The sequence below is a fragment of the Pelophylax lessonae genome (assembly GCF_965119305.1).
Source record: "Pelophylax lessonae genome assembly, chromosome: 12".
In the NCBI taxonomy this organism is placed as follows: domain Eukaryota; kingdom Metazoa; phylum Chordata; class Amphibia; order Anura; family Ranidae; genus Pelophylax; species Pelophylax lessonae.
Window position 1 is genome coordinate 65,358,537 of NC_138779.1, and position 18,358 is coordinate 65,376,894.

The 18,358-nt window shown below is 41.6% G+C and overlaps 1 protein-coding gene across 1 annotated transcript in view; it reads right to left on the minus strand.

Annotated features, from left to right (window-relative positions):
• The window catches only part of TTC12 (tetratricopeptide repeat domain 12), a gene marked incomplete at its 5' end in the record, with an annotated part of 180,982 nt that overhangs the window by 158,443 nt on the left and 4,181 nt on the right, over positions 1 to 18,358 (minus strand). The window contains 4 exons of the mRNA XM_082273683.1: positions 6,519 to 6,640; positions 9,951 to 10,028; positions 12,548 to 12,566; positions 15,733 to 15,905. Of these exons, the coding sequence (XP_082129809.1) occupies positions 6,519 to 6,640; positions 9,951 to 10,028; positions 12,548 to 12,566; positions 15,733 to 15,905 (392 nt within the window). The remainder of the gene's footprint in view (positions 1 to 6,518; positions 6,641 to 9,950; positions 10,029 to 12,547; positions 12,567 to 15,732; positions 15,906 to 18,358) is intronic.

Genomic DNA, 18,358 nt, shown 5'->3' on the forward strand with positions numbered 1-18,358 from the left:
TGAAGCCAAAATGTTTAATATCGTTAGGAGATTTGATAGAAGATTTCTCAGTATGTGAACTGCAAGGCTATTGTTAATAATGCCAATATTCGTTCTGTATTAGAAATATCCTATGCAAAGGATATTGTGTTCGTTGCTGATATAATGTCTCTATTCATTGTTATCCAAGGAAAAAGGTGTGCTTTTGGGACTTATTATGGTTTAAAGAGCTGCATGAAAGTGTCAATTGCAATTCCTGCTTATGGACATAGTAAATTCATGCGTTTAAATCAATGCTCTTTTACCTTATTGCCGTCAATGCTGTAAATTCACCCCTATATCCTTTTTCCAAGGGCAGGTTGTAGATTCCTTGGTGCAGTGCGGTGTGCATATGGCCTCGCAGTAGCCTTCTACAGGGTCAGTCCGAAAAAACTCTGTTTGTTTGTAAGAGTTGCCGGGATTTCTCTTTTAGTTTGCCATCCTTGGGGGATGATACACGAAACACCGCCGTTGGTGACGTCAACGCGTTTCGCTGGAAAGTTGCGTAGCTTCGTCTGGACGTTGTATGACCGACAGCTGATCCCTTAAGTATGCGTCTCTTCAGCTGTATGGGCATTAGATATAATTAAACGAAAGGGAAGCTTCTGATGTGTTTGTAATTGCATGTCAGTCGGTGGTGGTTTGGCAGGGAAGGGGTGCTGTTTACCTCCGTGTTGGAGTAATTGGGAGTTGATCTCGAGTTTTTTTAAACCTCTTTTAATTAGATTGCATTGAGCATGGTTAAATGCATACATTAAAGATTTTATAGGTGCTGTGGATAGACTGACAGACATAGGACAAAGAAACAAAATCATTCATTTTATTTAGTAGATAAATGAGCATACATTTAGTATTTAGAACTGCTCTTAAACGTAAAATTTAAGGTGAGCAAACCAGACCTGAGCTATCAGACAGTCTATTGAATAAGCTGAACTGAATTAAACCAACTTTTTGCTGCAAGATGGAAAAGGTGTGAATTTATTGTTCCAAGAATACTTGGAAATTAATTTCGGTATTCAAACCGTCAGGTGTTAAACTATTTAAGTTGTAAATCCACCATTTCTCTTTTTGCAGCAATATGCGATTAAAATCGCCTCTTCTTGCGGATAACTTTAACTCGTATATCCCTTTAACTTTCATTCCTTCTATATTGCCTGAATGATATTGTGCAAAGTGTTTTGCAAGTGGTTTGTCTGGGTTTTTTGCCTTGATTTCTCTCATATGTTCACCCATGCAAATTTTTAACTGGCGCTTTGTCTTACCTATGTAATTCTTTTTACAGGGGCGTGTTATCATATAAATGACTTTAGTGGTGGAACAGTTAATTGGATTAAGGATCTTGAATTATTTTTCTCCTGTTGAGTTATGAAATGTATCTGATCTGTTTACATAGGGGCATAGTTGACATCGGCTGCATGGAAACATGCCTTTACTCCTAGGTATTTTAGATAGCCATGTTCCTTCTGAATCTTTATTGAACTCAGATTTCATGAGAATGTCACTCAAATTTCATTCAAATATTAAATTCATGAAAATTATCTAAATTGTCTCTCTGCCTATATCACAAACCAACAATTTAACCTCTTTTTTACCTACCTCTGTAACCTCTGAAGATGTCAGACATAGACTGACGAAACGACGTTGGGTGGTTTTCAAGATACATCATTTCCGGTCAGCTGGAACGCAGGTGGAGCGCAAACCAGTGATTCCTATACAATACATGAAGATCCCTGTCTTCTTTGATGTAAGTGCATTACAACCTTCTTTTTTAAATAAATGATTTGAAATACTGCACCATGAGAGTGTTACTTCCTTTCCCTCTGTATATGGCAACACTGGAGCTTTGAATACGCTATTTGTATACATATTAAATTTATGACAGCAGTGGTTTGAATTAATTCCCGTGACCTCATGTATGACAATTTGGATTTTCCCATAAGCGCTATTTTACTCCCTGTGATAGGGGTCAATCAAGTCTGGTGAGTGTATAGTGTATCTGCATGCTGGTGGAGAGGAACCTCCCACCCCAAAGCACCTTGTCCCCATGCTGATGGGGACAAGGGCCTGATCCCCACAACCATGGCCCCCAGATCCTGCCCCTCCAGGTGAATAAGTATTGGGTATATCATACTCCTACCCATTCACCAAAAAAGTGTCAAAAAGTAAAAAAAAAAACACAAGAGACAAGGTTTTGACAATTCCTTTATTAAAAATAAAAAGTAAAAAAAATAGTGTACGAATGCCTGTTCTGTGCTTTGACATTTCTTATATAGGTAAGGGGCAGGGCCACTTGGCTACGTCACCCGGTGGCACCGCTCAATTCTGACGCCACGGACTGGTGCATGTTGGGCATGTGACGTCTGAAGGGGGCGGTGCCCCGGGGGACACAGCCAGGTGGCCCGCCCCTTACCTATATAAGAAATGTCAAAGTGCAGAGCAGGCATTCGGCGGGTTTTTTTTTTCATTTTTTGGTTCAGGGAGTAGGGCAATTGACGATGGATTTACATTGAGGGACACTATTTTTTACTTTTAGTTTTTTAATAAAGGAATTGTTAAAAACCTGTCTCTTGTGTTAAAAACTTTGTGATATTTTTTTTGTTGAATGGGTAGGGGGTACTATTTATCCTATACTCATTCACATGGGGGCACCCCCATGTTAAAGGGGGCTTCCAGATTCCAATAAGCCCCCTTACCCCAAAGCACCCACCCCCCCCCATGTTGAGGGCATGTGGCCTGGTATAGTTCAGTAGGAGGGGGTGCTCACTCATCCCCCTCTTTCCTGATCTGCTGAGCTGCATGCAGGGTCTGGTACATGTTTTGGGGGGGACCCCAGGCCAAAAATGAAAAAAAAATGGTGTGGGATTCCCCTCTAAATCTATACCAGATCCAAAGGGCCTGGTATGGACCGGGGGGACCCCATGCCATTTTTTTCTTTGTTTTTTTTACTGACACTTTTTTTTTTTTATTGTTCAGCTGTCAGCTGGGAAACATATTGACAGCTGAGGACTCATCGGTTTTTAAGAGTGCTGCGACCACCTTCCCCAGCCCACTGCCTAAAAAGCAGTTTGCAATGTGCCCTGATTGGGCAAATCTTTGCCCAATCGGGTGTGCAGAACGCACTGTGCAGCGCTCAGTGCATTGCATGGTGTTCTTCGGGCGAACACCCTGCCAATTCGGGTGTTCGGGAAATGTCCGAACAGGCAAATGTTCGGCCCAAACTCATGCTTAGGCTGAACCGTTTGCCCATTCTAAATGGTACCATGACTAGAAGGCTTACACATACAAGGTCAACAGTTTAGTAGGGATGGGCTGGACAGCCCCCTGTTTGGTTTGCACCAGAACTTTCGAACATCGCGAAAGTTTGGAACCGAATACCGAACTTCATTGAAGTCTTTGGGACCCGAAATTAAAAAATCAAAAGTGCCCACTTTGAAGGCTCATATGCAAGTAATTGGGCATACAATGATTTTGGGGGTCCCGGTACTGCCCTGGGGGGACATGTATCAATGAAAAAAAGTTTGTAAAGAACGTCAATTGTAAATGAGCAGTGATTTACTGATGCTTAAAGTGAAAGCATCAAAATGAGAAAAAACAATAAAAATGAAAAAAACCTTTCAAATATAGTGCTTGGGTGGTCCCCTTAGTCTACCTGTAAAGTAGCACATCTGCACTGTGTATAGAAGCTGCTGCAGAAATAATTGCATTTATTAAGCCAAAAAAATTACATTTTGCCCTGCAAGCTCTCTTTATTTTGTAAACAACGGCTTGGGGAGCCAGTCTGCATGATGAGGCCACAATTTAGTGCACTGGGAACAAGATTAGAGATTTTTTGGATAAATTCTGGTGCCTCTTCCCCAGACTTTGGATAGAAGTAACAGGAACAGAAAAATTGGTCTTTATATATCTCTTCCTCCTGCTGCTCTGCCTCGAGTGCCCTGTCCATAAAGCCATGCAGAGTCTGTTCCTGCAGAACCACAAAACAGGGACTGTGTCACTGATGCATGCATTATCATGGCTCACCATCCTTTTGGCCTCCTCAAATGGTTACAGTACAGTGCATTTATCAGCAGCCATTGGCGTGAGGAAAAAAAGCAGAGCCAAGCCTAAGGCTGTTGTGCAATACTCACACAGGTACTCGTTGACGGCCATCTGCTGTATGTGCAGCCAATGCAGCATTGCCAAAGTCGAGTTCCACCTGGTGTCACAAATCAGGTAGTTTACGGGCAGGTGCAATTCCCACTGAATTTCAGCCAGCTGAGCACTGGCTGTGTATGACCGCCTGAAATGGCTACAGACTCTTCTGGCCTGCTTTAGAAGAGCTTCCAACCCTGGGTACCTATATAGGAAACACTGTACCACCAAACAAAGGCTATGTTCCAGGCATGGCACATGTGTCAACTTTCCCTGTCTAAGGGTGGACAGGAGGTTTGTGCCATTATCGCACAACACCATTTCTGGCTCCAGCTGGCATTGCATGAACAACCTCTGGGCCTGCCCCTGCAGAGCTGCAAGAATCTCTGCTCCGGTGTGGTTCCTGTCCCCTAGACACACCAACTGAAGCACTGCATGGCACCTTTTAGCCTGACTCATTCAATAGGCCTTTAAATGCTTAGGGGGTACTTGTGGTTCATAAGAAAATTCAGCATAAGAGGGCATGGAGGAGGAGGAGGGGAAGGAGGGGGGTGGAGCTGACACGTCTTGCATCATCACCACTAGCTGTATGGAGACATGGTGGCACATCAAGCTTCAGCACTGAGCCCTGTCCTGCATCCTTCCAAATTGCAGAGTTACCCAGTAAGCTGTGAACAAAATATAGCGTCCCTGACCATGCTTGCTGGACATGTCAGCAGTAACATTTACTTTGTGGCTTACTGCCTTGCCCAAGGATGCCACAACGTGATGGTACAGATCTGGAATGGTCTTACATGAAAAAAAAAATAGTGACCGGGAACCCAGCAAATTCACAGAAGGGGGCAGAATCCACCAGACAGAATGGCAGAAGTTGTAAAGCCAGCAGCTTTATCAAGCTTGAATTTAGACGCTGGGGTTGTGGGTGGTGGTGACTGTATTTTTTTTTCGCTGCAGCAGATGGGGAAAAGAAATTTGCCAGCAATAGTCTACAGCTGGTATGGTGTGCTACTGACAGATGTGCTCCAAGGACCTGGGACACCCTGCACTATGCCATCATCCCTGTCAGTGGTGGCTGATAAGAGACCATGAGGTATAGAGGTGGTAGACTGAGGTGAGTAAGGAGGAGAAACAGAATTGCATCCCTTTTGTGTGGCTTTCAGGTGCCTTTGCCAATGGGCTGAATAATGGGAGGTTAAATGCCTTGTCAAGCATGTGGTACCCAAATGGCTGGTGTTTTTACCATGCTTGATGTGCCTAAGACAAAGTTTGCAAGTTGCAACAGTGCGATCGGGTCCACGTGTGCTAAAAAAGGCCCAGACTTCTGAGCTGTGGGAAGGGTTTCGGGAGATAACAGCTCCACGATGTGATAGAATAGGGTGGCTGCTCTTTATTCTTCCATGATGGCTGCCTCGTTGGTTTTGCCTCACCCTTACTTTCCTCCTCTGCTCTATCCAGCACCCACGTTGCATCAGTGACCTCATCATCATCATCTCCTCCATCCACATTACCACTGGAAACAACTTGGCAATATGCTGCGCCTGGGGGAACAGGACTGCCAATTTGTGTACAAGTGTTTTCCCTTCTCTGTAGGATCATGTTCACACCTTCCTTAACCTCAGAACCAACATTTGAATCAAGTAATGGCTGTGCATCGTCAAGAAGCAATGACTGACGCTTCAAATAACTCAGCTGACTCCTCCATGCCTGATGCTTGGGCAATGGCAGGAATAGCTGTGGACAAGGAGGCAGATTTAGCCACTCTAGCAGCTGCAGTGGACTGCGCACTAGTCTCTGCTTGGGTGACGGAGGATGAGGTTTGTTTAGTAAGCCAGTACACCACCTCCTCTGCATGCTGTGGTTGAATAGCACAGGCAACATCACTAAAGAGAGGAATGAGCACATCCACCTTTGCCTGTGGACACATACGCTGCTGCCCCCCCCCCCCCCCCACAGTGCTATGGGAATGTCTGCTTTTCCATGTTGACCAGACATGATGGGAAGGTGCTTATTAACAAAATGTAATGAAGATGTGCAGACATGTATGTGGATGCACTTTAATCAATGGAAATTGGTGTTTGGTGTACTCACTACACAGACACAATCCACAGAAACACTACAATATACTGCAGTAAAACTGCTCTAAAACACAGAAATATACTGCTTTAAACATGTACTAATGCACAGAAATATACTGCAATTAACGTGCACTAACGCACAAAAATATATTGTGTTAAATGTGCACTAAGGCACAAAAATATACTGTGTTAAACGGCACATAATGCACAGAAATATACTGCGTTAAATGTGCAATAATGTACCATGTTAGATATTATTTAAGATATTTCCATATTTCCAATAAGTCTACATACCTGGGCTCTGTTAGTATATAAGACCGTCATATCTCTCAGCTTCTCTAGACCTTCACTGTACCGCTGAATTGCAGTTTCATAATCACCTTTTGCATAGGCTTCATTTCCCATTTCTTTTAGAGCTGTGAAAGGTATACGAACGCGTATGTGAGAAGAGAGAACGTTTTCCATAGAAGTTTCAAATTGCATCTCACAGCAAGGCCTGAAAACACTAATGGCTGCAAAAGGCAAAGCCTTCAAATATAAAGACCAGCAGTTACTATTGAGATTGTACAAGAACCAAAATAGTCAACTGTATAGAACTATTAATTCCCCATTATTTAGCTTTACTGACTCACATTAAAATCCTACAACTGCTGCCACTGTTAGCTGCCTGGGTTTCATACCGTTTCACATTTTCCAAGTAAATATAAAAGTTTCAAATAACAGTCTTTTAGTTAAAACAAAATGTTTGATTGCTGCTGTGCACACTCAAAATCTGAAGGCAGTAAATAAGAACAGGCAATTGACACATCAGAAACTAATAAACATTACATGACCTTGTTCTACCAGACTCACTATAAATATATATTGTACTTTGCACTAGTTTGGTGGAAGGCTTACTGGATCCTTTTAACTATACTTTCTTCTTAAATATTTCTTAAGTTACGATTAAATATTAAAATTCTTACGTAAAGCGGAGCTTAAGTCTCGCTCTATAAAACAGCAAACAGGCAGGCTTTTATTGCAGAAGAGACATGCACTGTCTCTTCTTCAATAAAATGCCCCTTCCTGCCTGGTCACCATTTCCCCCAGCAGTGCAAACTGAGCTGCACGTGAGCAGCTCAGCTTACAGTGGCAGGCCTGTCTCTAAATGCCAGGATGTTGGTTACGCCGTCTTCCGGCAGCCAATTTTAGAGGCCCAAAGACCGGCACTCAGAAGAAGATGCTGGTTTAGGACTGTTAAACCAGTAAGTATGGAGACTTTAGTTCTACTTTAAGCCACATTGCTACTCTTTAAAAGTGATGGTAAAAAAGAGACCTGGACCTTCTTGGGCTACAGATAATTATTAAAGTGGAACTGAAGTTCCGCTGTAACAGTCATTTGGCATGCAATGTCTCTTCTGCAATAAAAATGGCCCTACCTGTCTGCTCGCTGTCTTCTCCAACACTATAAACTCAGCCCATGCGCAGGTTAACTTACAATGCTGGGCCAGTCTCTGTGTACAAAAATGACAGCCTCCTGTGTCACCCAAAGAAGTTGGCCGAAAACTGGCAAATAGTGTTGGGTGAACTAGCTGTTTGGGTTGAGCAAAAGTTTAGCGAACACCCGAAATTCCTGTGTGTTCGGTGGGATTATTGCACAATACAAATAAAGTGGCATGGGATTCCCCCAAATCCAAATCGGACTGTTAGACCTCTGCAGATAGACCAGTGCTTCAACACAGAGTACAATGATCCATCTCGACAGGATGCTGGCAGGGGACATGCCTTTGTACTCTATTTTCTACTAAAGCTGAGGCTGCTTTCTAAAGAAATCAAACTGTAAGATATTGCATTGTTTTTTTAGATGCACCTTGAATCTTTTTGCAGATTTAAACTGGAAGATCAGTTGGGCTTTTAACAGTAAATCCACTTTTCGTAAACCAGAGGTAGTAGGAAGGTCAGTTGAGTTAGCAAACTATAATAATCTCTGTTCTCTTATTTATTCTAAGAAGGTTCCCCTTATGGAGTGGGACTATAAATGCCGCTAGACACTGTATATTGCATAAAAAATATATCTTTATTGAGTTACAAATTGAAACAGATCATACAAGACAAAAAATATTGAGAAAACTCAAAAACACATACAGGGCATTAAAATATGCATGCATATTGACAGACCATATACCGAACCAGGATGAGGACGCTCAGGTGTACAGGGCGATCATGGAACCGGAACCGACCCTACGCGTTTCGGGCATGAATACAGCCCTTCTTCAGGGGTCACCCAAAGTTCCAGATAAAGCGCCTAGTATATCCCTTGCGTCCAACCAATGGATTGGATCGGTCTGTCGGATTAAAAACGGTATTGCTACCGTGTGGAGGGATGCCCAAGTTTCCCAAGGCCCGTTCAGGGCAGAGAGATCCGTGAGAGTATGAAAAAGATGGCAGTAGCTGCCCAGGGGGACCAGCAGGGCACCACGATGACCGGTCAGTGTGTGGCTCAACATGGACCGCTCACATATAAGGAAATATATTTGTGTATCATACCTTTAGTGTATGAAGTAAATGAGACCGCAGAGGGTCAAATGAAGTAGATGTAGTAACGGTCTTGTATTGACGTAGTCAGAGTAGATGTTATGTCTGTCCCTGGGTGTCTATGGGCTTGGCATCCTCATATGACAGACGTCAATACAAGACTACGTCAATACAAGACCGTTACTACATCTACTTCATTTGACCCTCTGCGGTCTCATTTACGAGCAAGCAGACAGGTAGGGCCATTTTTATTGCAGAAGAGACATTGCATGCCAAATGACTGTTACAGCGGAACTTCAGTTCCACTTTAATAATTATCTGTAGCCCAAGAAGGTCCAGGTCTCTTTTTTACCATCACTTTTAAAGAGTAGCAATGTGGCTTAAAGTAGAACTAAAGTCTCCATACTTACTGGTTTAACAGTCCTACTGCCATCTTTTTCATGCTCTCACGGATCTCTCTGCCCTGAACGGGCCTTGGGAAAACTTGGGCATCCCTCCACACGGTAGCAATACAGTTTTTAATCCGACAGACTGATCCAATCCATTGGTTGGACGCAGGGGATATACTAGGCGCTTTATCTGGAACTTTGGGTGACCCCTGAAGAAGGGCTGTATTCATACCTGAAACGCGTAGGGTCGGTTCCGGTTCCATGATCGCCCTGTACACCCGAGCGTCCTCATCCTGGTTCGGTATATGGTCTGTCAATATGCATGCATATTTTAATGCCCTGTATGTGTTTTTGAGTTTTCTCAATATTTTTTGTCTTGTATGATCTGTTTCAATTTGTAACTCAATAAAGATATATTTTTTATGCAATATACAGTGTCTAGCGGCATTTATAGTCCCACTCCATAAGGGGAACCTTCTTTGTACACACATTGATCAGGGATGATGGCCGCTAACACTGGGCACTAAGTATGAAAATACTATTTGTCTTATTTATTCTACTGCTTGTATGTTTTAAAATGATATATCCTGTTAGGTCATGCGTGTGCCAAAATATAAGAATTTCATAAATCACTAGAGTAATTAATCATGTACTGTACATGAAGGTACTTGCATACTATACTTACCACAGTTTGTTGTCTTGCTTTAAAAAAAATTTATCTTCTTTTAAAACTTCTACGGACTTTATTTTAATACATTTTTTTTTCTACAGGAAACATGTGCATTAATATCTTATCTGTACTTTGGACATTAATAAGAAATACCGTTTACAAGTGCTTTGTTCTCCCTTCGTTTTTCAGCACGTTCACTTGCGTCCTTCTCCAAATGGGCAAGGAAAACTTCTGATGGTAGAAAATCATGGTGATTCATTGCATTAGTCAGGCACAAAGAGGCAAAATTACAAGGTATGTTATTTGGAGAATAAACATATAAAGTATATATATATATATATATATATATATATATATATATATATATATATGTACATACATATACACACGCACACACACTGCTCAAAAAAAATGAAAGGAACACTTTGAAAACACATCAGATCTCATTTGGGAAAAATGTTATGCTGGATATCTATACTGATATAGACTGCGTAATGTGTTAAGAACAAAAGGATGCCACATTGTTTAATGGAAATAGAAATTATCAACCTACAGAGGGCTAAATTCAAAGACACCCCAAAAATCAATGTGAAAAATGATGTAGCAGGCAAGTCTATTTTGCTGAAATTTCATTGCCGCAACTCAAAATGGTAATCAGTAGTTTCTATAGCCCCCACGTGTTTGTATGCATGCCATTGAGACAATGGATGGTGTCCTGGGGTATTTCCTCACACATCAGAACCAGGGCATCACTGAGCTCCTAAACAGACTGAGGTGCTACCTGGTGGTGTCAGACGGACCAAAACATAATGTCCTAGAGGTGTTTTATTGTATTTAGGTCAGCGAGCATGGGGGCCATTCAATGGTGTCAATTCCTTCACCCTCCAGGAACTGGCTGCATACTCTTGCAACATGAGGCCGGGCATTGTCCTGCATCAGAAGGAACCCACCCAGGACCCACTGCACCAGCGTAGGGTCTGACAATGGGTCCAAATATTTAATCCCAATACCTAATGGTAGTCTGGGTACCATTGTCTAGCCTGTAGAGGTCTGTTCGTCCCACCATGGATTTGCCTACCCAGACCATCACTGACCCACCACCAAACTGGTCAGGCTGAGCAATGTTACAGGCAGCATAATGTCCTCCATGGCTTCTCCAGACCCTTTCACGTCTGTTAGGTGAACCTACTCTCATCTGTGAAAAGCACAGGGCGTCAGTGGCGGACCTGCCAATTCTGGTGCTCAATGGAAAATGCTAATCAAGCTCCACAGTGCTGGGCAGTGAGCACAGAGCCCCATAGAGGATGTTGGGCCCTCAGGCCACCCTCATTAAGTCTGTTTCTGATTGGAGGCCATTTTGTAGGGCTCTGGCACTGCTCATCCTGTTCCTCCTTGCACAAAGGAGCAGACACTAGTCCTGCTGATGGATTAAGGACCTTTTCTGGCTCTGTCTAGCTCTTCTAGAGTAACTGCCTGTCTCCTGGAATCTACTTCATGCTCTTAAAAACTGTGCTGGGAAACACAGCAAACCTTCTGGTAATGGCAAGTATTGATGTGCCATCCTGGAGGAGTTGGACTGCCTGTGCAACCTCTATAGGGTCCAGGTATCACCTCATGCTATCATTAGTGACACTGACCCTAGCCAAATGCAAAACTAGTGAAAAACAGTAAAAAAAGATGAGTAGGGAAAACAATTTCAGTGGCCTCCACCTGTAAAATCATTCTGTTTTGGAGGGTGTCTTATTGTTGCCCATCTAGTGCCCCTGTTAAATATATATATATATATATATATATATATATATATATATATATATATATATATATACACACATATATATACACACACTATATTACCAAAAGTATTGTGACGCCTGCCTTTACCTGCACATGAACTTCAATGGCACCCCAGTCTTAGTCCGTAGGGTTCAATATTGAGTCGGCCCTTCCTTTGCAGCTATAATAGCTTCAACTTTTCTGGGAAGGCTGTCCACAAGGTTTAGGAGTGTGTCTATGGTAATGTTTGACCATTCTTCCAGAAGCGCATTTTTGAGATCAGGCACTGATGTTGGACGAGACGGCCCAGTGGGCCAACTCAATATTGATCCCTATGGACTAAGAATGGGATGCCATTAATGTTCATATGCGTGTAAAGGCAGGTGTCCCAATACTTTTGGTAATATAGTGTATAGATATACATACATACTCCAACAAATAAAGGAGATGGGGAACCAGTCTTTCTGCTTCTTTTTATTCAAAATTCCATTTTACACAGAACTGAGAACATGGAATTTTGAATTAAAAAAAAAGCAGAAAGATCGGTGCTCAATCCCCTTTATTTGTTGGATTATACAGAGAGCAGTGTGTCGGCATCTGTTGGATGTTGACGTACATATGTAGCGAAAAACACACATAATGAATCTTTAAAGAAAAAAGGTAGAAAGACTACATATTCTCTTCATCTGTATTTATTTTGTAAATATCTGCAGGCCCATTTATGGAAAAAATATTGTGGCTACGACTCCCTACATTTAAATCAAATGACCCATCTTGTATCTTTCTACCTTTGTTTTGCAATGACGTGTTCTCCATCTAGACTGTCTTTGCAATAATGTAGTACTTAAAACTATTATTGTTATGATGATAAAACTGAAATGTTTCTCTCCCCATATATCAAGTGGTTATATCATTCTATTTGAACATATTCATAATTCCGATAGATTTTTTCAATAAACAATGGTAAATGTTCTTACCTTGGCTCATTTCAGATTTCTGAAAAAAAAAAAAAAAAAGTATACTTATATATAAATAAAGACATGCTTTAGAAGAACAATTTTTGTATAACGTCAAAAATACAATAAAGATACAAGTAGTATACAAGTACATTTTATGCATATCAGCAGTGGCGGCTGGTGCATTGGGGGCCCAGGGACACTGCCCCCCCCCATTAATGCACCTGGCCCCCTAATCTACATACAGGGCGTCGGACACATAGATTCCAATGGTTTTTTTTTTCTTAAGCACGTGATTAGAGCCAGAGGCTCTAATAGGCTTCAAAAAAGGGAGGGCTCAGGGCGCAGAGCACTGGACTCTGAGCCCACCCAGTTGGATGACAATAGCGAATGAATATTCGCTATTGCCACACGATTCTCCTCCTGGCCAATCAGGAAGCGGGTCCTGAGACCCGTTTCCCCATTGGCCGAAAGGAAAAGCCATGCTATTGGCCAAGGAGCGGAGGAAGAGGGGGAAAGAGACTGATGGGGAAGCCGCCACTGCCTGCCCAGGGTGTGTGAGCCGGCAACGAAGGGGGGGGGCATCATACCTTGGAGTTTTGGTACAACTGGTGCAGCATAACACACGTATAAAGAAAAGGTAAGGGATTATTTAAGTGGTTATGTTAGATTGGTGTTAGCGAGTTTAGAGTTTATAGTAGGTAAATGTTAGGGTCAATGGTTAGGGAGATTAGTTTAAAGTTTATGTTAGGCTAGTACAAGGGGCAAGGGGTTAGGGAGCTTAGTTTAAAGTGTTTCTAAAGCAAAAACTAATATTTCATTTTGATGAGATAGGGAAAGGTTAAAACTTCTCTCATGTTTCTATTAATCTGGGGGAAGTTTAGTGTTAGGGGTCTATTGTTAATAACACTTTAAAGCATGGAAACACTTAAGAAGCCTCAATTAATTTTGACAATAAAAGTGTTCCCACCAAAAAAAAAAAAAAAAATGCCGGCCAAAATTGTCGAATCAGGTTTAAGGTCTTATCAAAACTTTTTAGGCAACTAAGGGATCTATTTACAAAAGTTCAGATTCCTCCAAGATCTGTAATATATTTGCCAACAAATTCATTCACTCTCATGAGCATCATTCCCTGTACAAAAATATGCCAGGCGCACAATGATGGAGCCAGGGGTATTAGGTACATTTCTGTTACATAGGAATGGACCCTGCCAGCACTCTGTGTGCAAACATACACTTTCAAGTTTCACCACAGTGAATACCCTGCTTAAAGTAATCCATAGTGTGCCAATTTGAGTATGAGTCCCAATTTTTTGTTGCATGCTATGCACTGACTGAGAATCTGCAGGAGGATCCATCTTGAGAAAAGGGATCTGTGGTCTGCTGTAGTGTTTATCATAGGTACGTGTGCATTACCAAGGGGGCCACAGAGGTGCGGTGATGGTGCATGCATATGAGAGGGTCTACTACCAAGAATGAAGGATTGATTCACCTGTTTGCTTTGCTGGACTCTTTCATCACATGTTTGACACCCCGGATGTTTCTCTGTTTATGGACTATTGCACTGGGACTTAGCAATGAGGCTCGCTGATAGCGCTGCTAGTGTCTGTATGCATTCCCAATAAGATAGTATACATACACCTTCTTTTTGATTCATTAACTTTCAATAGCAGCTGCTGTACACATCATATGTGTATTGTATTTTTATTTAATTTTGTGGCCACACAACTAGCACCATAGCACTGAGTGAGTGAGATACAATAGCTACAGTTGTTTTTTCTCATTCCTATTCTATGTTTTACTTACCTGCTCTGTGCAAAAGTTTTGCACAGAGCAGCCCTAATCCTCTTTTTTGCCTCCCCTGCCGGCTCTCTACCAAGTTGCCCCCAACAGCAAGCCTCTTGCTATGGGGGCTCCCGAGTAGCTCTCTGAGTGTCCATTCACATACAGAGTGCTGCACGGCCCCACTCCCTCCTCATTGACTCACTGGTCGTGATTGACAGCAGCAGGAGCCAATGAATCCAGCTGCAGTATGAGCCTATGAGGAGAGAGAGACCCAGGAGGGCTGCAGCTCTCATACATATCCCTGGATTCAGATAGGGCTCAGGTAAATATTAGGTGGGGTGGAGCTGCACCCAGAAGGCTTTTTTACTTTAATGCAGAGAATGCATTACCAATTAGAGCCGGTGCCTGCCAGTCCATTAAGGGGTTTAGAATGCCCGGAGGCGGAGCAGGGCTTATGGTAATTTGACCGCCATAATTGGCTTTCACGACAGTTACATGATCAGAAAGCTCCCGATTGCAAGCAGCGAACATGAGATTTCCATTAACAGGAGCGCACAGGGTGTGTACTCTCGACACAGCTTAATCGGCGCTATTGCACGCAAATATGTAGTTGGTCAGCACCAAGGCCTGGCCGCCTAGAGGCCGCATATTTGCATGCGCTCAGTGCAAAGAGGTTAAGGTAAAAAACCTTGAGCCTTTAGAACCAATTTAGGTGACCTTTTCATGGTAGGTACAGATTCACATCTTCCAGCATCAGCTCTCTTAACTTCTCTTGACATTTAGTCACATATCAGAATCGGAAAGCCACTGTTGGAAGCCATCCTCTGCAATGCAATATGATTGCAGACCCAAACAAGGAGAGCTACTGTATATAATGTTCACTATTTGTCACTTACTGCTGGTCCTACGCTAATCAATTTCTTTTGACTTTAGCGAATCAAAATTCGCCATTGGGTCACTTCCGGTTTCACGCCCCTGCCAATCAGGAGGCTGAGGATGGAACTCGGAAGCCACCAGGTATCTGGGGAATTGTGACAGCCCAGAATTGAGACTCCATTTGCAGGTAAGGTCCTGGAGGGGTTTGTTTGTGCCCCCCAAAAAATTAATCACCAGCCGCCAATGGTCTGAATAGTGACGTATATCAACTCAGGGTCATCAGCACATCTTATTTTACTATGCCTGGCTCCTTTGAGCCCCCCAACCCAGCCCTCTATTCCCAAAAAAACTGTAAAGTGGTACATAATTGTTGAAATTTTTTTGCAGATCCAGCCAATATACTTATCTGCATTTCCCATCTCAGCATTTCCCATCTAATGTGCACTCAATTACAATACAAAATACAATATACAAGGCCTGTTGTGTTATTTCAGGTTAAATAAATAGCCATAGTACTTAATGCTGAAATAGGTTACAAAACTTACTGGTTCGGTAAAGGAGCTACTTGGAGACTTATTAATAAGTGTCCTATTAGTTTTGGTCCTAGTTCCATCTTCATCTTCAGTCTTTTTTAACAAAGCAAGCTTTTGATCTGCTCTTGAGATGGCAATTTCCTGAGAAGATCTATCTTCAGAGGTTAAGCCTTGAAGAATTTCAGCTGTAAAATGTTAAATCATAGTCACCTAGATTAAAAGTAGGCACTGGCAGAGTAAAAATTAGCATACTTTGATTTATTTGGTTGTGAGAATATCTCAGCCATTTATGTATTGTATAAGCCCTAAGCAATTTTTGTAATTGCTGTATAGGTTTATAGGTGACACCAATATTCCCCTGGATTCATCAATTAGTAAGGGTAGATTGTAAAATACTCAGTGTACAGCATTGACTGACCACAAAATCAAGTTTCCCAAAAGGGCTGGTTACATAATAACCACCTAACATAACAAAGTGACTAATAATAGTTAAGTTACTAAAGGTAAATAGGCTTTTCACTTTACAAAGGAAGCTGCAATTTGCAAGACAATTTTCCCCAGAACTCAGTGAATGTGATGAAATTTCACTTTGCAACAAAATATCCAATCACATGCAAGGGAAATAAAGACAGCATTTTTTGCTTGCGCATGACTGGACTACAGAAGTCAGGGAGCTTTACCTCATTTACTAAGCTTTGGGGAAAAGTCCCTTACAAAGCAAACATTTTTTTGCCTTTAGTAAACTAAGCCCATATTGCCACAACATTTTTTCCAGTACCTCAATTCAATATCTTACAAGCTTCCCTTTTTATTATCATAAAAATGGTTTTCAACCAAGGTAGACCCAGGATAGTACCAATGCTGTATTCAGTAACAAGCCCCTGACCACCTTTGTTGGCATTTTGTTGTTGCTGTTATCTTCCATATGGATCATATTTCTGGCAAATCCTGACATTACTACACCTTGGTGTAAAGGCATCCCAAAAGCATAAAATGACTGTCTCATAGTCCAGTAATTTTTGGCCTAATCAGATGGCAATCTTGTGTTTATGACAAACCCTTAAAGCCTGATTGATATACACCGGTCATTATTGGCCGGTTTAACAGAAACCAGCTGACATTCAGCCCAGGTGTCCAAATGTCTGGCTTCTGTAGAACGGGCTTGCCAGAAAAACATCTGCTGATCAGCACTCAATCAAACCCAATGGCTGCGAGTGCTGACCGGCGTGTTTTGATGTGGAAGAACACAATAGCTCAGCGGGGAGATTGTTGTACTACCATTTAGTACAGAGACCTCAGCTGAACAAAAAAAAAATCATGGTGTGTACCAGGCATAACAATGCCTGGCTGCTGTCAGAAGTAACATTGATCAATGCAGACTAAAAAAACCTGTTCATGTTTATGGTCCTGCTGTCCAATTCTGCTGCCTGAGGCTGGATGGACAGTGCATGCATAACTGACTGTCCTCTAAAGTCTTTGGCTAACCAAAGTGATCCACTGTAAAACATGGTGTCCTTTTTTAGAGGCCCTGAGTAGATACAAATATATCTAAAATAATATCTCCAACCCTATTCATACTACCGATTGGTTCTGCAAACCTAAATGCAATACAATAATCTACAATATTTCTATTTATTTTACTTTGCAACATGTCATTATAATGTACCCTTTCCAAAATATATATATATATATATATATATATATCTAGAAGGGTTTGACACCCCATACCATTTATCCATACAAACCTTGAGAGAGCATCCCATTATTAAAAGGTAGAAAAATAAAATCACTGCAATTACCACATACAATTCTTTCATTTTAGCAGGCAAATAGGCTTCTCACTTTGCAAGTGAATTCACTTGGCTCAGTGAATGTTGTAAAAATACATTTATGAAACAAATAAAAAAAATTAACTTTTTTAAAAATACCCAATCATGTGCAAGGAAAAAAAAGAAACAAAAAAACAAAAAAAACAAAGTATTTTTTGCTTGTACGTAATTCGTTGATGGACATGAGCAGAACTTCATCTTATTCACTAAGGAAAAATGTGTTTGAAAATTCCCCTATGAAGAGAACAGCCTATTTGGTATTAGTAATTAACCTATATAGCTGCCACAATCTATGAAGGTTTATTATATTTAGCTGCTAGTAGAGTGCATAAAAGGGAACAGAAGTATCTTGTATGAATAGTTTGAAGGTTGTATGATGTATGAATATTTTCTTCATATGGGTGAATATACAGTGGGTACGGAAAGTATTCAGACCCCCTTAAATTTTTCACTCTTTGTTATATTGCAGCCATTTGCTAAAATCATTTAAGTTCATTCTTCTTCCTCATGAATGTACACATAGCACCCCATACTGACAGAAAAACACAGAATTGTTGACATTGTTGCAGATTTATTAAAAAGGAAAAACTGAAATATCACATGGTCCTAAGTATTCAGACCCTTTGCTCAGTATTTAGTAGAAGCCCCCTTTTGATCCAATACAGCCAGGAGTCTTTTTGGGAAAGATGCAACAAGTCTTTCACACCAGGATTTGGGGATCCTCTGCCATTCCTCCTTGCAGATCCTCTCCAGTTCTGTCAGGTTGGATGGTAAACGTTGGTGGACAGCCATTTTTAGGTCTCTCCAGA